Source organism: Panicum virgatum, chromosome 9K, assembly GCF_016808335.1.
Source record: "Panicum virgatum strain AP13 chromosome 9K, P.virgatum_v5, whole genome shotgun sequence".
Lineage (NCBI taxonomy): Eukaryota > Viridiplantae > Streptophyta > Magnoliopsida > Poales > Poaceae > Panicum > Panicum virgatum.
The window spans coordinates 62,820,876-62,841,621 of NC_053144.1; the positions used below are offsets into that span (position 1 = coordinate 62,820,876).

The 20,746-nt window shown below is 45.2% G+C and overlaps 5 protein-coding genes and 2 long non-coding RNA genes across 8 annotated transcripts; 4 read left to right on the forward strand and 3 right to left on the reverse strand.

The window, feature by feature from the left end:
• LOC120646832 lies at nt 1–1,440 on the forward strand. The gene is made up of 2 exons (XR_005664624.1): nt 1–87; nt 1,154–1,440. It is a non-coding gene; the product is annotated as an uncharacterized LOC120646832 (long non-coding RNA).
• On the reverse strand, nt 1,256–3,263 carry LOC120646831 (50S ribosomal protein L15, chloroplastic-like). Its single transcript, XM_039923321.1, has 3 exons — nt 2,753–3,263; nt 2,394–2,545; nt 1,256–1,721 (listed from the first exon to the last, which is right to left on the reverse strand). Exons 1-3 carry the CDS (start codon nt 3,186–3,188, stop codon nt 1,500–1,502), a joined length of 810 nt encoding a protein of 269 aa, XP_039779255.1. The 5' UTR covers nt 3,189–3,263; the 3' UTR covers nt 1,256–1,499.
• A 142-nt stretch (nt 3,264–3,405) lies between these two features.
• LOC120648214 lies at nt 3,406–4,662 on the reverse strand. The gene is made up of 3 exons (XM_039924949.1): nt 4,654–4,662; nt 4,476–4,578; nt 3,406–4,304 (listed from the first exon to the last, which is right to left on the reverse strand). The coding sequence occupies exons 1-3, from the start codon at nt 4,660–4,662 to the stop codon at nt 3,595–3,597; spliced, it is 822 nt and encodes a 273-aa protein (XP_039780883.1). The 3' UTR covers nt 3,406–3,594.
• Nucleotides 4,663–8,053: 3,391 nt separating this feature from the next.
• Nucleotides 8,054–10,575, forward strand: LOC120646833 (beta-hexosaminidase 2-like). The gene is made up of 2 exons (XM_039923322.1): nt 8,054–9,014; nt 9,124–10,575. The coding sequence occupies exons 1-2, from the start codon at nt 8,183–8,185 to the stop codon at nt 10,086–10,088; spliced, it is 1,797 nt and encodes a 598-aa protein (XP_039779256.1). The 5' UTR covers nt 8,054–8,182; the 3' UTR covers nt 10,089–10,575.
• Nucleotides 10,576–12,351: 1,776 nt separating this feature from the next.
• LOC120646834 (tubulin alpha-2 chain) lies at nt 12,352–16,020 on the forward strand. The gene is made up of 5 exons (XM_039923323.1): nt 12,352–12,690; nt 13,167–13,381; nt 13,914–14,113; nt 14,891–15,399; nt 15,503–16,020. The coding sequence occupies exons 1-5, from the start codon at nt 12,578–12,580 to the stop codon at nt 15,810–15,812; spliced, it is 1,347 nt and encodes a 448-aa protein (XP_039779257.1). The 5' UTR covers nt 12,352–12,577; the 3' UTR covers nt 15,813–16,020.
• On the reverse strand, nt 12,457–14,984 carry LOC120646836. The gene is made up of 2 exons (XR_005664625.1): nt 14,842–14,984; nt 12,457–13,415 (listed from the first exon to the last, which is right to left on the reverse strand). It is a non-coding gene; the product is annotated as an uncharacterized LOC120646836 (long non-coding RNA).
• Nucleotides 16,021–17,078: 1,058 nt separating the features above from the next.
• On the forward strand, nt 17,079–20,098 carry LOC120646835 (superoxide dismutase [Cu-Zn] 2-like). 2 transcript variants are annotated; one of them, XM_039923324.1, is made up of 7 exons: nt 17,085–17,255; nt 17,345–17,446; nt 18,213–18,308; nt 18,410–18,441; nt 18,529–18,604; nt 19,444–19,497; nt 19,707–20,098. In XM_039923324.1, exons 1-7 carry the CDS (start codon nt 17,153–17,155, stop codon nt 19,733–19,735), a joined length of 492 nt encoding a protein of 163 aa, XP_039779258.1. In that variant the 5' UTR covers nt 17,085–17,152; the 3' UTR covers nt 19,736–20,098. The 2 variants fall into 2 exon arrangements, with proteins under 2 accessions (XP_039779260.1, XP_039779258.1); XM_039923326.1 differs by lacking the exon at nt 18,213–18,308 and having other exon boundaries at nt 17,079–17,255.
• Nucleotides 20,099–20,746: the final 648 nt, after the last annotated feature.

Genomic DNA, 20,746 nt, shown 5'->3' on the forward strand with positions numbered 1-20,746 from the left:
AGTGCATAACACCAGAGTCCAGAGAAGAATAATACAAACAAAGAGAAATGTGCATCATCATTCGCATTCACTCTTATGGACAGATATGTCGGTACCTCTGGACTAGGGTACCCCCTCTTGCTGTGCCAAGACTCGCGTAGTTATCCATAACTACGCCCTAAAGAGCTGAACAGCCGGACCCCTGGGGTCCGACACCATCTCACCGGACCAACGGTCCCGGACCCGCTTTCCGCTCAAGACGGGTCCGGTGTCACCATGTGTCCCGGAGAACGGAGCGCTCAGCCAAGACAGCCCGGACCTCCCACCGGGTCCCGGACCCCCAAATACTATCCGGACCCCTCAGCGGGGAGGGAACAAACACCCCGCCTGGGGTGGTCCGGAAACGCCACGTGTCCGCAGGCGCAGGTACGCGCGCGGCTGCCAAGCTTCCTCGGAAAGACTTGCCCACCTACCGCATTCCATGCGGGAGACGTTAAGTGCGCTCTACCACAGCAGAGCCCGAGGAGACTTTTGCCAGGCTGTACTGTTGGTCGCGCATTACCAAGGTGCACAGTACAGCCGCTGGCGCCACTCACACCACGCGCGTCAGTCTGCTACGCCAGATAGACACGACGACTCGGCGACGGAGTATCATAACGCCTACGCGGTAGACCCAACAGTCTACACCGCAACCTACACTACCTCAACGGGCGCCTCGCCGATGGGACAGGAGAAGACCCCCATCGGTCAGAGAGTCTACAGGACGATGAAGCGTATCCGGCAAGAGATTCTCCATCACTGTAGCACCATTAGTGTCTATTCAGTATAGTATACATCCTTGTTGGGCCCACCTGTCGGGGTCCAACGCCTGTGTACACGTCCTCCTTGCTCTATAAAAGGGAGACGCCCGTTAGAGAAGGACTCAGGTCCAAAAGAAGTCCGGCTGGGCAGAGGATAGACTCATTCATACTAAGAGCAATACATCACACAGTGGATGTAGGGTATTACGCTCCGGCGGCCCGAACCACTATAAATCCGTGTGTTCTTACGCTCTTGCCCCCAAGCTAGATTGGCCTAATCGCTTTGCACTTCCCCGAGTACTTCCCCTCGGGGAATAGGCGGGTGCGTTCCGCCACCCGGCTGTGGGTACCCCCAAAAGCCCACGACAAGATAGATGCATGTTGACTTAATGGAATCAAGCCACATGCATCTATAAATCTAACTAAGGGCAAGGATTCTGGTTTTATAGATTAATCTTTTTAGAACTGGATGCACATTCAGCCTGATCTTTGGGGGTTTCCTTTTATACATATGATTCCAGGCTTTCTTTAGAAAAGGTCTCCAGAAGCACCAGGGCATTGTACCACACCACCATGTTGTTTACATTTTACAAGGGGCATAAAATAATTGCATATCACATAGATACAAAATTCATGATACATCAATAACTAAGAGCAAAAAGGGAGAAATAAGCATATGCTAAAGGAAAGGGAAGAAGAAGAGTACGTCGTATTGGAGTTCTACGCAGAGGTGCCATCGGATTCACCAGCACCAGCTTTTTTCTTGGCAAAGTACTCTTCTGCACGGGCTTGGTTCTTCAGATAATTCTGTGAAAGCCATTTCTTCCGTTTAGGCAATAGAGTCAGGTTACAACCAGCTGCCTCAAGCTTCTCTTTAGCCGATGCTGAGAATGCTCCAGCCTTGATGTTCAACTTGACTGACACATCACCATCCCCTAAAATCTAAAGACAGGTGAACAAAAAGTAAGCATGCATGTCAAACAAAATCATATCACAATAGTTACCGGGTAAAATACTGGAGTAATGTTATAGAATGTGTTTGCTGGAAGTCCAGATACTAGTTGAGGTTAATGTGGGCAGATATGATCGTATGGAAGTCTATAGTTACTTTTTGGTATGCACTGTAGATCCTACAAATAGCCGATGGGAGTATTCCCAAACTGTACCAACAAAGCCATTCAACTACAAGTGGTCCTCATCTACACAAGCAGGCAAAAAATTGATACAGGACAAGTCCTAACAGAGTAACAGATGACTTCTAACTCAAGCGGCTAAACTTGGTATCTACCATTATCGCAGGTCAACTCAGAAATGTTACACTAACATTTAAAAAATAAAGAAAAAGAACACTGATCATTCGATCCAACAACAAATACAAATAAAACTCCGACAGCACTTTGATTCTTTGCCTCAAATCGTGGGTACAACAAGGTCATCTTGAAGAGCAGGTCCAGGCAACACATAGTTCTCACTGGTCAAGACCTAAAAACTAAACCCATGAAAGTTGAAAGTATTCATAATTTGGGACGCATCAACTCACATGAAAAATACCATACCATTCCACGAAACAAGTTTTAAGAAAGCAATAAAAGAGTAACCATCATATTTATATACCTTCAATGGCAGCTTCCTTTCCCTGCCTGAAGGATTGATCAAGCCCCGTGATTTCAGGGTCTCCAGTGATAGCTCGTCACCATCTTTGAATCCACCACGCACTATATCTTTTAAATTGAATGGCACATACTTCGGCAACCCAATGTGCATTCCTGAAAAGGCATGGTGGAATTCGCATCAGACAACTTCTCAATTACCGCCATTCCCACAAAATCAACTCGCATCAGGCAATCCAATGGATCATGCGCCTCCAATTTAGTATGGGCAATGTGAAGTGGAACACGTATTTGCCTGAACTAGAGAGTTGCTTCAATTGATCGGATTAAGGGAAGCTTCAGGCCTAAACTAGGGAACCTCACCGCCGGCAATGCCGCGTAGCTTGGGAATCCGGCGGTAGAGCGGCATCTGCCCTCCCTCGAACCCGCGCCGGACGCCGGGCCCCGAGCGCGATTTCTGCCCACGCATTCCGAACCCGCAGCTCGCGCCCTGGCCCGCCGCGATACCGCGCCCCTTACGCTTGGGCCGCCGCCGGGACCCCTTCTGCGGGCCCAGGTTGTCGAGCCGAAACTTCTCGGCGGGCGCCGCCGCATCCGAGGCCTCGGCTGCCGCAGCGGCGCCGCTGCAGACGACGGTGACGCGGCGCAGCGGGCGCGCGCGGAGCGGGAGGGCGCGGGGCGCTGCCCGGCGGCTGGTGAGGATTCCGGGAGCGGCGACGAAGGAGGAGGTGGAGGCTGGGATGTGGAGGAAGGTGGCTCCGGCGGTGGGAGCGAGGGAAAGGACGGTGATGGAAGCCATGGCTGCCGTTGGAGCGGCTTGGAACTTGCGACTGTGGATAGAAGCGGATAATTGGGTTTGGGGGAGAGAGATAATAAGGAGACGATGGGCCTCCCTCCCTTCTGTTTTGGTCTTACTTTTCAAATAGCTTTGGCCCATTCAGAACGCGAGAAATTTTTTTTAAAAAAAAACGCGTTCCAAACGGATACGGCTTGAATGCAAAATGAACAAACAAAACTTATACAAAAAAGGCATAAATTAACGGAAAGCTCATGTACAAAGGCACTCGCAGGCTTAGCAGCCTGCGCATGTCTACTTGTCTAGCAGTTGCAAGGTGCATAAAAGAAACTAGGGTCTTTACAACCACTATACTGGATAATCCTGAATCCAGGCTTCAGTATAAGGATCTAACACGGAACTCTTGTACTCAACCATCTGAAATGTCAACAATTTCACCTCTAATTGGTGAATCCAACGGAGAAGACAGAGATCCATGACCAGCTTGATTTCCAGCAACTCCATTACTACCCACAGGATGAATTTGCGAGGATCTTTCTTCAGGCTGAGAAGCTGGCGCAATTTCAAGTTTGCTGTTGTCCCCTGGATCTGGCAGGCAAGAACCAACTGTATCAGAAGGTGGGCTTACAGACACAACATCATTGCTGGATAACCTGGCTATAGACATGTCATGTAATTTTTGTCGTCGTCTTCTTTCTGTTCTCTTATTAATCAATGGCACCTCATCCTCATCTGAATCACTAAAACAATAGTAATTCAGCCATTCAATTATTACTGAGTAGCTATCCACCTTTCTTTGTTTCTTTTTCTTCCGTCTCGTGTACTCTTGGTTCTCTAATACAGCTGTTCTCGGATGTTTTGGTGCTTCATGAACTGTTCCTACAATTTGAAGGTCACAGCAATCATCCTTTGAAATTTTGATTTTCTTGCTGGACCGGTCTCTTGAGGAGGACTCCAGTCCTGAACAGCCAACTCTACTATCATGAACATGAAGGAACTCAGCGGAGGCATCTTCCCGTTCATTTTTATTGCTTCTTCCACCCTTGTCTGAATTATGTGTGAAGTGCGAACTTCTGCCGACAGCTTCTTCAGCCTTGCCCTCATTGAGTGCGTCTTCCACTGAGATTATCAGAAACAATTAGCATTTAGTAACTCTGCTAGAAGTCAAAATTTAAGATCTGCAAACTCTGCATTGAATAGTCATCTCCAAGCATTTGTGAAAAGAAACAGATCTACTGTATAATATAATATGCTGCGATAATTTAAACAGGTAGGTCTGAAGTTATTTACCTTTTGGACCTCTAGGTAATGAATCTTGAACTATACAATAGCTACCCGGGCACTGCTGCTTGTGTCTGCAAGCCAAACATCCAAATGCATGAATACAGATAGTCTAGAATATTAAGAGCATGAATCTGACCAATAACTATTTGGATTGAACACCTTACCAAATATTCAGAGCATGAACCAGACACATGCTTATTTGGTAAGGTGTTCAAACCAAATAGTTATTATACTTTTAAAATTATCCAAAGATATTTGGACTTGATATTATCCAAATCAAGATAACTATTACAATTACTACAGCTGAAACTATTATATCCTAAAACAATTATTCCATCGGCCTTCCAAAAAAGAAAACGAATAACTCCATACATATCCTGATAATGCTTTATTTAGTTATGTGTCAAAGCTCAATCATGTTGCTTCTTTTCCATTACAAAATTCGGAGAGATCATGACTCCAGATGCATTAAGATCCAATCGAGTTCAGATATCCACACCCACTATACATCCAAACTCTATACTCTTTTTCCAAGGATCCATCCAATTCCTGTTTGAATAAGGATTTAAAAATGGTTTGATAACTATTCGGTCTGAACTTGACTATTTCTGCCACTAAAATGTAATCAACAATTGCCCCATTGCATGTATGAAGCCTATATCAAACATGTGCTAATATGTGTCTGTCATTGTATTCTATTGGAAAATAAAAACTGGACCCAGCCAAGAGAAGCAAGACACTGATCTTTGCTGGAAACATCCACTGTTATCTCAGATTTCTATGATCAATCAGATGTGCTCTTATTTTTTAACTCCGGGGGGCCGTCAGGGACTCAGGGTTCTGGAATCTTCGAATCTGTGGATGTGTTTAGCCATTTGGCACGGATAGTCGCTCAAAATTATTTTGCTCCTAAATACGAGATTCACTACAACATTGTATTCGTAATCTAAATGTGTTTTTTCTACAGTACTCCCTCTGTCCCAAAATAATTGCACATCTAAAATTTGAAATTTGTCCCATAAAAATTGCTACTTTGACCCATCTTTCATAAAAGACAAGAGTATCCGAAATTTTCTTATAGAAAAGATTTGACAATATCTGAACTCTTCTCACAAAAAATTAGAGGCATTTTGGTAATTTTATACTATACATTGATTTCCGTGTCTGATTTTAGAAATGCATTTATTTTGGGACGGAGAGAGTATAAATCAAAATCACCATTGCACATCTTTAAAGGAAGCAGCTCTTCATTTCCATCCAAGGAGCGCGTCGCCGAGGGACACTGGAATGCTACTGCTGCACTGATGCAAAAAAGGAAAAGAAAGGAGGTCCTATCGTCAAGTTGTGCTATGGCTCCTAGATTTTCTGTAGTGTCCACCGCTGTTAGGAGAAGTGTTTACTCAGGAGTTCTCTCTCAGTTCTTGTAAGACAGTACCTCCGGGGTCCTGTGTTTGCCCCCGCGTTTCAGTTTTCATTACTCTGCTGAAAAACTAACGCTTTATAATTTCGTTACGCGGGTAATGAAATTCGGGGAAAATCCCATGTTGGAAAAAAAATCACCATTGCACATGTCAAATTTTTTAGGGTAAAATCTGTTTTTCAACCCTGAACTATTATGATAGTCCGATTTTTGTCCTTGAACTACGAAACTGGACACCCTACATCTCTAACTAACGAAACCGTTTGAAAAACAACCCTGGCTCAGCCAAAGGCGGTTTTGCTACAGTAAAATTTCCGAATTTCTAGAATTTCACACCTCTCTCAATTAAATAATAAAGAAAGCATAGTTAATATTGTCTAAAAATCATGATATTTTTTTGGGAGGTAGATAAAAAGACAAGAAATTTATTTTGGCTAGATGTGATACATTAAACATAATGGAATTTTAAATATAAAATTTTAAAAATGGGTAGAATTCAAAATTTCTTTAATTTTTGGGTCAGCTAAACCTTTGATAAAAATGAACTAAAAATATAATAATTCATAATTTTTTATTTAGTTTAATAAGGTATTTTTTTATTGGCCCAAGTTTTTATGAAAGTTTTTGAATTCCTTCACAAAGCTCAAATTTGAATCAAATTTGATTCCTCAAATTTTAATTTATGAATTTTCTATAGAACTTGGGCTAATAAAAAGTACCTAACTAAACTAAATAAAAAATTATGAATTATAATATTTTTAATGCATTTTTATCATAGGTTTAGCTGACCTAAAAATTCAAGGAATTTTAAATTCTACCTATTTTTAAAATTTTATAATTCAAATTCCATTATGTTTAATGTATCACATCTAGCCAATATAAATTCCTTGTCTTTTGATCTACCTCCCAAAAAAATATCATGATTTTTAGACAACATTAACTATGCTTTCTTTATTATTTAATTTAGAGAGGTGGGAAATTTTAGAAATTCGGAAATTTTACTGTAGCATCCGCCTTTGGCTGAGCCAGGGTTGTTTTTCAAATGGTTTCGTTAGTTGGAGGTGTAGGATGTCCGGTTTCGTAGTTCAATGGCCAAAATCGGACTATCGTGATAGTTCAGGGTTGAAAAACGGACTTTACCCAATTTTTTATGCAAATCATTCTTCGGCCTATCTTTTCTGTCATATAAACATATTTTTTTGAAAAGATATAAACATATTTTTTTTCAAAACATATAAACATATTTGTTGTGATACAACCTCGAGTGCTCCATGGCCTTTTAATACGAAGATGAGATATCGAGGAAGAGAGGGTGCCCTAATCTACACGCTAAATCCGGCAGATCAGATATGCCGGTCAGCCATCGCACTTCCTACAGTCACATACTCAAAGCAAAGATAACATGAAGTAAATGGGTTATGGTTATGGATTCCAACACATGGTATCATCTCTTTATGTGAATCTTAGCTAACTACATGGACCTTATATTTTATCATGACAAACATAGTATTGTAGGATGAAATATAAAAGGAGGTTTTGTCAAGAACTTGCATTAAAGAAAACAGAGATAGAAAGTGCCTACTCCCTCAGTCCTGCTTTAACTGTCGTCATGAAAGGGCGCCTGTGAGGGCGACTCTTAAATCGGGACATAGGGAGTATGTCCATTCATTTACTTTTGTTTTTCTATGTTAATATGTTTTATAATTTTTTCTATGTTGCCATTTGTAGGAAACATTTTATAACCTCGTATCATTTAGAGCGTATTTACAGATTGCCGTTTCTTTAATTGGAAGAAATGCCTTCTCATACTTACAAATTGTCATTTCTCCTTTAGCTGTCTACCATTCATATTTCACAAAAATTGCTCCTGTGTCAGGGTGAAAAAAGAAGAAGAAGAATGATACTTAGGATCACATGTTTTGGTAATTAAAGCTTGATGCAAATGAACACTACCTATACCGAGATATTATAAATTTTCACTGATCTCTATTTTTATAATAGTAGCTTTTTACTAATCTCGGGTTGCACATTTGACGGTAGCGGATGGTCAGAGTCATAGGCTCATAGCACGCCCAGAAGGATAGATATTTCTCCTTTTTTTTTTGAGCATCGATAGATATTTCTCCTTAAGAAAAGCACAGAAGGGTAATTTCGGATCCACGTGCCGTGCTACGGATTAACGCCAACCACCCAAACTCAAGAATGTCAAAGCCACTGACTGGATCTGCAGTTCACTCACGCACGCACGCATCGATCCCCACGGTGAACCTCAACCTCCTCCTAAACCTTGGCGATGGCGGCGTCGCCGTATCTCCTCCTCCTCCTGCTGCTCGTCCATCCAGCAGCCGCACCCGCCTCCCGCGAGCTGCCGCCTTCGCAGCCGCCACCGCCGCGGCCGCCTCAGAAGGTGCAGGTGTGGCCCAAGCCGGTGACCGTCTCGTGGCCGACGGCGGTGTACGCGCCGCTGGCCCCGTCGTTCAGCATCCGCGCCTCGCCGTCGCAACCGTCGCTCCGCCACGCCATCGCCTACTACGGCCGCCTCATCCGCAGCGAGCGCCACGCGCCGATTGTGCCCCCCGCCAACTACACCCTCTCCCGCGTCCCCATCGGCCTGCTCGCGCTCTCCGTCTCCGACCCCGACCTCCCGCTCGGCCCCGGCGTCGACGAGTCCTACACGCTCTCCGTGCCCCCCAACTCCGGCTCCGCCGACATCTCCGCCGCCACGACATGGGGCGCCATCCGTGGCCTCGAGACCTTCTCCCAGCTGTCCTGGGCGGGCGGCGGCGCCGCCGCGGGCGGCCAGCCGATCGTCCCCTGCGACATCGAGATCTCCGACCACCCCCTCTTCACCCACCGCGGCATCCTCCTCGACACCGCCCGGAACTACTACCCCGTCCGCGACATCCTTCGCACCATCCGCGCCATGGCCTTCAACAAGCTCAACGTGTTCCACTGGCACATCACCGACTCCCAGTCGTTCCCCCTCGTCCTCCCCTCCGTCCCCAATCTCGCCAATTTCGGTTCCTACTCCCCCGAAATGCGCTACACGGACCAGGACGTCCGCCGCGTCGTCCGCTTCGCCGAGGCCTTCGGCATCCGCGTCATCCCCGAGATCGACATGCCCGGTGAGTACCAAGTCCAAATCAAGCTGCTGCTGAATCAATCAATCACTCGTATCCTCCTGCATTGGCCATTCCATTTTATCTCGAACGCAATCTCTCCACCTGACCTCAGGGCACGCGGGGTCGTGGGCGGGCGCGTACCCGGAGATCGTGACCTGCGCCAACAAGTTCTGGGCCCCGGCGGCGAAGCCGGCCCTGGCGGCGGAGCCCGGCACGGGGCAGCTGAACCCGCTCAACCCCAAGACGTACCGCGTGGCGCAGGACGTGCTGCGCGACCTGGCGGTGCTGTTCCCGGACCCGTACCTCCACGGCGGCGCGGACGAGGTGAACACGGCGTGCTGGGAGGACGACCCCGTGGTGCGGCGCTTCCTGGCGGACGGCGGCTCCCACGACCGGCTGCTGGAGCTGTTCGTGAACGCGACGCGGCCGTTCCTGGTGAACGAGCTCAACCGCACGGTGGTATACTGGGAGGACGTCCTCCTGGGGCCCAAGGTGTCGGTGGGGCAGACGGTGCTCCCCCGCGACACCACCGTGCTGCAGACCTGGAACAACGGCGCCGACAACACCAAGCGCATCGTGGCCGCCGGCTACCGCGCCATCGTCTCCTCCGCGTCCTACTACTACCTGGACTGCGGGCACGGCGGGTGGGTCGGCAACGACAGCCGGTACGACGTGCAGGACAAGGAGCGCGAGGGCACGCCGCTGTTCAACGACCCCGGCGGCACGGGCGGGTCCTGGTGCGCGCCCTTCAAGACGTGGCAGCGCATCTACGACTACGACATCCTGCACGGGCTCACGGAGGACGAGGCCACGCGGGTGCTCGGCGGCGAGGTGGCGCTGTGGTCGGAGCAGTCGGACGCCGTCGTGCTGGACGCCAGGCTCTGGCCCAGGGCCGCCGCCGCCGCCGAGACGCTCTGGTCCGGGAACAAGGGCGCCAACGGGAGGAAGCGCTACGCCAACGCCACGGCCCGGCTCAACGAGTGGAGGTACCGAATGGTGGCGCGCGGCATCCGCGCCGAGCCGATCCAGCCGCTATGGTGCCCGCTGCACCCGCGCATGTGCCACCTCTCGGAGTAGCGTAGCAGCCTGAAGCAATGCTTGTCGTGGGCTCGTGGCAAACAGCAAGCTCGCTGCCTGCAATGGACTGAATATTGGCAGCACGAGGTCAAACAGGAGCAGGCAGAGATTTGGGTGGGACTTGGTGAAAGAAGAATCATCAGCATCGTTCTTTCGGATCGAAACAGGAATGACTGGGCGAATCAAGAACAGAATAAAACCAAGGCATCCTCAATCTGCCATGTGTGTGCTCGTGCATAAGCTCTGCACTAAGAACTTCCCAACTCCCATGCTAAACGAAACTGAAAACAAAAATCATTGGTAGATTCAGATAGCTGCTGTTCTTGACGCTAGTTAGATTTTATTTTTAGAGAAAAAAAGATGGTTAGATTTCGGTAGATTTGTCCAATAATACATGAGTTGCATTGCATACATGTACTTGATATTCGACTTGATGATGATTTGTATACTGATGGACTTGGAATGAAGTAGGGGGAATTAGGACTCACAAGTCTACGATCTGGCAGGAATTAGGACTCACAAGTCTACGATCTGGCAAGTATTCCCGACGTCTCTCTGCCTCTCTGGAGACGAATTTGTGATGCAGAGAACAAAAACGACACAAGATATTTTCACGTTTTGTGCACTTGATGTTCACACCTCACTGTCCAGCCAGGGTAACGACACTCAGAACCGCATGATGCTCGTGCTGTCCTGTCAGATATCGGAAGATTTGTAGCACTGATTAGGAGCAGAACATTTGGCTCGTTGGGCTGCTGAATCGGGGCCTCAAGCAGTGGTGTGAAGCATGAGTCACCATGAAGATTGCCCCTCTGCTGAGCTCATCAACATGCGCCGCTGTTTGTGCTCATTGGTGTCGTTCGTGGCTGGCGCGCATCTTTCGTAGCGTCTTGTCATGGACTATCCAACATGATTTGGTATGGATGGTGAAAACGAAGCGCGGTCATTTTTTATCTTAGCATATGGCGTGGTCCGCGTCCTCAGTGAGAGGAACAGTCATGAGAAGATCTGATCTGCAGTTCCATTCCCTGACAGACGACCTCTGTCAACTTAGGGTGTGTTTAGATCCCACAAAAACTCCAAACTTTCAATTACATCTCAATCACATTGAAACATTAAATATAGTAAATGATTCATGCATGGAGTACTAAATGTAGGTAAATAAAAAAACTAATTGCATAGTTTTGATGTACGTTGCGAGACGAATTTTTTGAGCCTAGTTAGGTCATGGTAGGACAATATTTACCACAAATAAACGAAAAGTGTTACAGTGTGCTACAGTGTACTACAGTGTCCGATGCGACTTTTTCTTCCATTTTTTCCCGGGATCTAAACACAGCCTCAGATACTCAGTCTGTCAGAACACGAAAGATTATTTATTAGGTTTACACAAGGCTCCAATTGACTGTGTTTAGATCCGTAAAATAGTGATAAAAAGGATCACATTGGACACTGTGGCACACTGTAACACTTTTCGTTTGTTTGTGATAATTGTTGTCCTACCATGACCTAACTAGGCTCAAAAGATTCGACTCGTCGTGTACATCAAAACTATGCAATTAGTTTTTTTTATTTATCTACATTTAATGCTCCATGCATGAGGTAAAAAATTTGATGTGATAGGTGAATAGTGAAGTTTGGAGAGAGAAATTTTTGGAAGTGAACAGCCAATGGCTGTGTTTAGTTCCAAAAAACTCCCCCCCAAACTCCAAACTTTCCATCACATCTCCATCACATCAAAACATTAAATATAGCAAATGACTCATGCATGGAGTACTAAAATAAAAAAACTAATTACATAGTTTTGATGTACGTTGCGAGACGAATCTTTTGAGCCTAGTTAGGTCATGATAGGACAATATTTGCCACAAACAAACGAAATGTGCTACAGTGCGCTACAGTGACTGATGTGACTTTTCGCATCCACTTTTTACACTCTTTTTACACATCTAAACACACCCAATGAAAAAAAAAGGACTATTCAGAGCGTAGGTTTCGACAGCGGCATGTGTCCGGTCCTGCAAGAACCGGAGAAAATTCCGACCAAGCCTCCATCCAGAAATGAATTTGCCTTCGACTCCGTCACTCCCCAGTCACTAGCCTAAAGATAGCAGACAGACAGATTGGAGTAGATCATCATCAACATCATCATCGTCAGTCCCATAGGCACCTCCTTCTAGTCTAGGAGTAATCGTTGTTGCTAGACAATCCACCAAATAATTTTTTGTCCATAGGGGTCGCTTTCCGTCCGACCTGTGCGAAGTGTCGCACACTCCATCGGTCGCTTTCTGCTCTCTGAAGAACGTTACGGTTGACGCAGCTGCGCTGCCTTGTCCTCTTTTTCTCCCGTCTGCTCAGGGGCACGCCCTTTCCCCGTGTGCCGTGGTGCAAGCCTTTTTGGTTCGCAGGCTTCTTCCCCGTGCAGGTGTCTGCTCCTGCTCTCCCAGGGCCGCAGAACTGAAGCACGGAGAGAGCGAGAGACGGAGAAGATGAGGGAGATCATCAGCATCCATATCGGGCAGGCGGGCATCCAGGTGGGGAATTCATGCTGGGAGCTCTACTGCCTCGAGCATGGTATCCAGCCTGATGGCCTCATGCCCAGGTGCGCCCCCCCTTCTAAGCCAATTCTCGCACTTCTGACTCTTTGTTCATCTCACCCTTCTTTGAGAATTCTGTCGAATTTTTGTCAGTCTAATGATTCGAGCACAGATAATTTTTCTTAGATAGCGCTGCCTTCTTGGTTCTTGTAGTAGTAGCCACAAAAGGGATTTTTCAGAGATAATCCTGAGGACGATCTTTACTGGATGAAAGCCTAAAGCCAAAGCTTGAGAAACTTTGTCGGATGCTCTGAAATTTTTCTTTATGAGTTGATGACACCCCTGCGTCCAAAACCACTTGCTTAAAAAGTAGAAAAGGGCCTCAATCAAAAGATGGGGAAAAAATATCTGCATATAAAAGAAGCTCCTTTGTGAAACAAGCATCAGGGAGGATAAGCATGTGACTGGCCTCCGATGTGCACGCATAGCTCACCTGTTTTGCAGTATTCAATTTCTCTGTTTTTTGCCCGTTGCCTTGCAGTGACACCTCTGTTGGGGTTGCGAGGGATGCATTCAACACGTTCTTCAGTGAAACGAGCGCGGGGAAGCACGTTCCGAGAGCCTTGTTCGTTGACTTGGAGCCCACAGTTATCGATGAGGTGAAGACTGGGATATATCGCCAGCTCTTCCATCCGGAGCAGCTCATCTCCCACAAGGAAGACGCTGCGAACAACTTTGCCCGTGGACATTACACAGGTGTGATATGCCGTGCCTCACCTTGATCCATTTCCTGAGGAAAAGAAAATCACTTCAGCAATCTAAATTGCTATATTGATCAGGGTATAATAACTCTTAGAGTTCGGAAATGCTATCTTGAATTGTGGAATACTCTGGGTGCATTTACAAACTGTGTAAATTATGTACTCAAAACCTTTGTAAACCTCACGGGCGGTTAAGGGGCTACCATGAATGAATCAGGTGGGGGATTCTCTCCCCCCAGTTGACCCTCGAAAAAAAAAACTGTGTAAACTATAAACTTATTTATTTGAATAATTCTAGAAACAGACAGGTTGAACTAACGCACAAAAAGTTGAATATTAAAGGGGACAGGATCTATGAATTAAATATTCAATCATTCTAAGTTGCAATTACTTGTCGTACTATACAAGCAACATCACCTTTTTTTAACTTAGGGCACCTTAAAAAAGATTAGCATGCTCGGATGCTCTGTTTAATACCTATCCTGTTTGGGTACTGCGAGTATTTTGAAGTTATTTTTCTGTTGCAGTTGGAAGAGAAGTAATAGATCTCTGCCTTGATCGGATAAGAAAATTGGCAGACAACTGCACTGGTCTTCAAGGCTTTCTAGTTTTCAATGCTGTTGGTGGTGGAACTGGCTCTGGACTTGGTTCGTTACTTTTAGAGCGTCTATCAGTTGATTATGGTAGGAAGTCGAAGCTTGGATTCACCATCTATCCTTCACCGCAGGTATTATTATGATAATTTCATATCATTCCTGTATGAATTTTGTTATCATATTTGCATCTATGCAGTCACCAATAAATTGCCAAGTACTTACTACCCAAGAAAAAACTGTAGTATTCAGTGGTCATTATGAACCTTGATTTCGCAAAACTACGGATATAACATAGTAATAGCTTCAAAAGAGAAGTCAAGATATGTAATGTTTCGTACTTTCATTTTTTTTAAAGCTAGTCTAGTCTCTTTGCACCCCTTGCTTCTCTCTCCACCTAGTATGTTGCTTTTGTCAAGTTTCCGGAAGAGTCCCGAATAAAGTATAAATTTTGTTGCCATTACAATTGAGCTACCTCTATCAGTGGTCCGAACTCTTTATTTGTTCAATTGTTCTTGCAATAAGACATAGCTTGCCTACAGAAAGATATCCTTCCCTGGCCTACATTCACTTATCATTGATTGTAACAAAATTAATTTTCTCAACGGATCTCATTGAGGGTTACTACATTAATTATAACCTTGGTATTCACGTGAGCATGTATACCTCTAAATAGAGCAAAGATGAGAGTGAATATCCGGATATTAGAATTGTATACCCTCTCCCAGGGAACATCATTCTTTTTATTGTCTTCATAGAGTTTATAGGGTAAGATATAAATCTGTATGCTTGAGATTAGAGCAAGTAAAAAGTATTCTCAACATTACTATTTATGTGCCTAGCTATAAGCTTGCAGAGGTACCTGATTGTAAAGTACAAGTACGCTGTACTGAAACCATTTCCTGCTGCAGATTTCAACTGCTGTTGTTGAGCCTTATAATAGTGTGCTCTCCACACATTCCCTGATTGAACACACTGATGTCGTTGTGCTTCTTGACAATGAAGCTATCTATGACATATGCAAGAGATCCCTTGACATTGAGCGCCCAACATATACCAATCTGAACAGGCTCATATCTCAAGTTATATCATCTCTGACCACCTCGCTGAGGTTTGATGGAGCTATTAATGTTGACATAACTGAGTTCCAGACCAACCTTGTGCCTTATCCTCGAATACACTTTATGCTCTCTTCTTATGCTCCGATTATCTCAGTGGAGAAGGCCTACCATGAACAACACTCTGTTCCTGAGATCACAAATTCTGTGTTTGAGCCATCAAGTGTGATGGCAAAATGTGACCCCAGGCATGGTAAGTACATGGCATGCTGTTTGATGTATCGTGGCGACGTTGTGCCAAAGGATGTGAATGCTGCTGTCCATTCAATCAAGACCAAGAGAGCAGTGCAGTTTGTGGATTGGTATATGCTCACAATCCTTACCTAGTTATATCAGACAGATATAGATTGTAATCTTCTGAGCTGCATGAGACATGACCATCTTTCTGTGTTTCCACATGCACAGGTGTCCTACTGGATTCAAATGCGGGATAAACTACCAACCACCAACTGTAGTCCCAGGAGGGGACCTGGCCAAGGTGCAACGAGCGGTCTGCATGATCAGCAACAACACAGCCGTGGCTGAGGTCTTCTCCCGTATTGACCGCAAATTTGATCTCATGTATGCAAAGCGTGCATTTGTTCATTGGTATGTCGGCGAAGGGATGGAAGAAGGGGAGTTCTCAGAGGCAAGGGAGGATCTTGCGGCACTGGAGAAGGATTATGAGGAAGTCGGAGCTGAAGTTGAAGATGATGAGGAGGAAGCTGAATATTGAGCCATGTGATCTGGAAATATGCTTATTTTCCTTTGGTATCAGTCAACTAGGCGTGCTTGGATGGCATTGTTGTCCTACTCCTACCATTTCTTTCCCTGTTCGTTATTGCATTTCACCTGTTCATGATTGGCAGAGTAGAAGTGTAAAGTTGGTTGAACTGGTATGATGGTTTGATATAAAATAAAATAAGTCCTAAAATGTCACATGAAAATTCTATTAGTAGATTGGTCATAAAAAAACTTTGCCATCTAACTCAATAAATTTTGCTAGAATATAACTAGAAACGCCAATATTCAAATACCTTTATAAGAGACCGCGTTGATATCTTAAACAACAAATAGGAAAGGACAAGTGTAGTATGTGCAGTGTGCAATGCATTTCTTGATCCATGCGTGAGGATGCCATAGCAGATGCTGCATTTCATGATCCATGGGTGAGGACACCATCGCAGATACTGATCACCGAACACATTATCAAGAAGACAGACTACATGAGTACATGGTATGAGTATATGACATGCCCATTATATCAAAGGGTACGCGCAGTTCTTCTCGAGAAACTGTCAGATTACTTACTGGCCAAAAAAGAAACTCCACCAATGCAAATCCATGCTACCATATTGGATCATACGTACTGATATGTTTGTTCAGGGATCAGAATTACTAAATAAAATACCGAAGACGTAATACTTTTACAAATGCCTTTATAGATATAGTACTAGTAACTGTTTTCTGAATTAACTGCATGAAACATTGGATGGGGACGATTGATTCGTCAGACAAGTAATTATGGTAGTAGAAACTAAGGGAGGTGATTCTTGATATAGGAACAAATGAGTCGTATAGGAGAAGAAAATAAGCTACTCGAGCTCCACCCCGATTAAAAGGGTAGGGTTCCAATAAAGAGGATATAGCGTGCAGGTGCATAACTGCTAGTGAACGGAGACGGCGGTGAGGAGCATGCCGAACTGCCGATTCAGCGCGGTCCACCTCATTCTCCGACGACATCGTCCGTTTCCCTCCTTCTCGGAGGCGAGAGGCGAGCGAGCTAAGTGGCAATGGAGGAGGAGGGCGGACGGCGAGGCGAGGTGGCCGGCCGGAGCCCGGCGTTGAGGAGTGGAGGGCGCTGGCCCAGGCACAAGAGAGGAGAGACCGGTTAGTCAAAAAAAAAAGGAGAGACCGGTAGGCCCCACGATCCATGTTTCTCGTGGGCCGACTGGGTCGTGGACATTGTCCGGTGGGCCGGATTGCATCGTGTACTATTTTTGTCAGGCAGAACGACGAAAAAAGAGAGGAAGAGCGACGAAGCCGAACTAGTGCCGGCACGGCGGACGGAGAAACATGGCAGGGAAAGCCGGCGGACTCAAGGGGGTTGCCCTCATCGGCGGCGGGGCCAACAGCTCGGTCGCCGGCGCCCTACACTTCTTCCAGGACCCCGCCACCGGTAACCGCTCTCTCGAACTCTGCGGGTCCGTCGGAAGTCCTAGCTCACCTCCTCTCGCTGCTGGTGTTTGCTCCCCGTGTCTGTGCTAGGGTACACCGAGGTGAGGGGCAAGGTCACGGGCCTGGCTCCGGGCATGCATGGATTCCACATCCACGTCTTCGGCGACACCACCAACGGCTGCAACTCCACCGGTGCGTCGCCTTCGTTGCCTATCATGGATTCATGGTTGCTTGGTGTGTGACGGGTGCTGTCGAATTGGGAATACTGCTTGATTTGCCAGTGAATCACAACTGTGTCGAAACTCGAAACGTTTTAAGCGGCTCAAGTAGCCCTCAAGATGTGTAAAATCTGTGTGATTAGGGATTTCATGAACCGGTTCAGCTGTACAGTGAAGATATAGCGGTATGGTAGGTTCAGATGTCACACAAGCGTGTCGTGCATAAATACTGGTTTTGTGTATGTACATGCATTTTAGATAACGAGAAAAGGTACATGTTATCGCAGAAATTCCTATGTCTGGAAGAGGTTTTACTAAACCTTCATCTGGTCTGTTCCTAACTTCACCTTTGCTATTGAATGAAACTACTTCAGCAGCTATTGATGAAATGGTCAAATGGGCACTCAATACTGGTAGTGAAGCAGAGAATTGTGGAATTTAAGTTTCATTATTTCACCATCCTTTTCTTATGACTATACTATCAGTCTGGTAGCTACTGCCCTCTTCGTATTAGTCTACTGGAGCCATAGTGCAGCTAGGTGTCAAATGCTACATCATTACTAGTACGAGGGTTTGATCCTTTTGTAAGATTGTGCGTGATCAAGGGAAATTGAATTGCTTATTGCAAACATATTTTTTACTATTGGGCTTTTCCTTAGTGTCTTACAACAATACATGTTATAGTTTCGCTGGTATCCATCATTCATATTGCTGTTTTGAAAGATTTATTTGCTTCACAGGGCCCCATTTTAACCCTCACAATAAGCCCCATGGAGCACCATTTGATGATGAACGACATGTGGGTGACCTGGGAAACATAGCAGCCAACAAAGATGGTTAGTACTAAGCCTAATATAAGACCCTTTATTCTCTAAGGAAGATGTATGTTTATGAAACATTTCTTGTCTCCTGATAAGGCCTCGAACACTTATTTCAGGAGTTGCAGAAGTGTTCATAAGGGACCTACAGGTTTGGTTGTCTCGAAGGATGTAAAATATGAGCTCATTAATTTTAACTTTTGATCAATTGATAATGTGTCTCTGCTGCTTTCTGAAGATTTCATTGAGTGGGCCTCATTCCATACTGGGAAGGGCAGTTGTTGTTCATGCTGATCCGGATGACCTAGGGAGGGGTAAGCATGCTTGTGTTACCACTGCAATTATATTGTAGTTCCTAGAAAGTTGAAGGCCCTTTATTATATCTTGTATGTTCATTGTTAATGTAGATGGGGCCTCATCTTTCTGGAAATATTTTAATGAATGTTGGATGTAGCCAGAATAACTGGCATTGCCACCTGCTCCATTGATATTTCACTGCCAATTAGTGCCAATTATCATTTGTTGCTTCTAGGGTGTAGTATCTCATTCAATCATTACAGCTGTTGTTTCTAGGATAGTGCCATTTTGCAGCATTACCATACCATTTGCTAGATCATGATGCACTTGGAAACCGAGAACTATTTGTCAAAATTTTAATCTATCTTTCTGTTATGTACACAAGTACTTCATAAGATTTCGTCCTTCATTTATTGCTTATTAGCAGTATTTATACAGGGATAACATTAGCTAAAGAAAAACATCCATAATGGCACAATATGTGATAACTGTTTACAAAATTCTCATATAGTAACTCATTGGATGCTGAATTATTAGGAGTACTGGTTACAGGTTCAATCGCTACAGATATCATTTGGATGCTACAAGTGGAAAAAATAATTTCTCCATGTTTTGATCTAATTTGCACTCATTTATTACATGTGCACTTCTTTCACCTGGTTTTGCATGTTTTCTTCATACTCTTTTCAACTGCTGATTGCCCTGCTGCACGTCAAGCATCATAGTATTTTGACCCCTGTTTCCCATTTTCTGTAATAATCTGCAAAATTGGGGATTCCTTAATAATTGTTCTAGTGTGAGGCATCTTCGTATTTTTTTAACTGCTCCTGACTATGTTCCATTGATATATTTGAAGGTGGCCATGAACTCAGCAAGTCAACAGGAAATGCAGGCGCTAGAGTTGGATGTGGTAAACACCAAGCCTTTTTTTAGCGTTGCAATTGCAAACTGTATGAAAGAGACTGGCATTTTTACGATTTTTTTAAGCAAGTCTAACAGAAAGTTCTAAAACTAGAAGTGGACATACACAGATTTTTGTATGATGGAAGCTGCTTTACGTTGCTTAAATGACCCCTCTGATAGATGGCACTTACATGTATATCTGTCAATAACTTGCAGGTATCATTGGAATTCAGTCTTCAGTTTAGCAAGTAACAGCCTAGTTCCACCAGAAAAAAGGGCCAAGGGATATGTCATGGTATATGCAGATTGTGCGGAGACATGGAAATGATGTGCATTGTTCTGGAACATCTCAAAACTAAACAGTTTAGTACCCTGTCTACAGTGATGTATACAATAATCTTGTTACTATCAGAATAAGAGGAAAATTGCCAGTAGATTCTTGTATCGACTTCTGCATGTCCTGAATAATGGTATCTGTGCTTATCAGTGGCTATAGGCCTATATGCAAAACCCCTTCGAAAGGGAAAGGTACATGTCTATAAATGGTGCTGCTTTTGGATTCGTCCACTCGAAATACCTTTAATCGAATGGCAAACTCTATTAGTCTATTATGGTATACTGGTATCGTCTCAAATTTAGTTTGCTTCCACCGGGTTACCAACCAAACGTTCTTCCTGTGATGGTAAATCTGGCCATGGATTCATTTCACCGTGTCCACTGAACTACTCCTGCTAATGGGGCGGGGCGTGACGGGTACTATTGGATGGGTTTTAATACGGGTACTATTGGATGGGTGGAAACGGGTGACACTATGAAATGAGTTGGGGCGGGTTGGGTTGACGACATAGACGGGTTGGGACGGGTTGGGGCGCTATGGTAGTAGATCGGCACGTAAGTCGCATATCATCTTCCATCGTGACTTCGGGTTGGGGCGGGTTGGGGCATTGGGCCGACGGGGTGGGTCGGGGCAGGTGGTAGTTAGGGCCCTTGAAATATGGGTAGGGGCGGATTTGGGGTGGGTTCAACCCCATTAGCAGGCGTACACTGAACCACCGATCACTCTCGTACCTGATCTGACCGTCTTCCTCACTTCAATCCTTTTGTTTCAACTTCAAACTTGTGTAGATCCCGTTGTTAACTGATTTAAAAATGTTCTTTCACTGATCCACCCTCTTTTTAGTCAGCCTTCTTGCTGCACAAGAATCAATCACCTGACAGCATATGACGTCCTATGCAGCACTGCAGCAGCCGGCCGC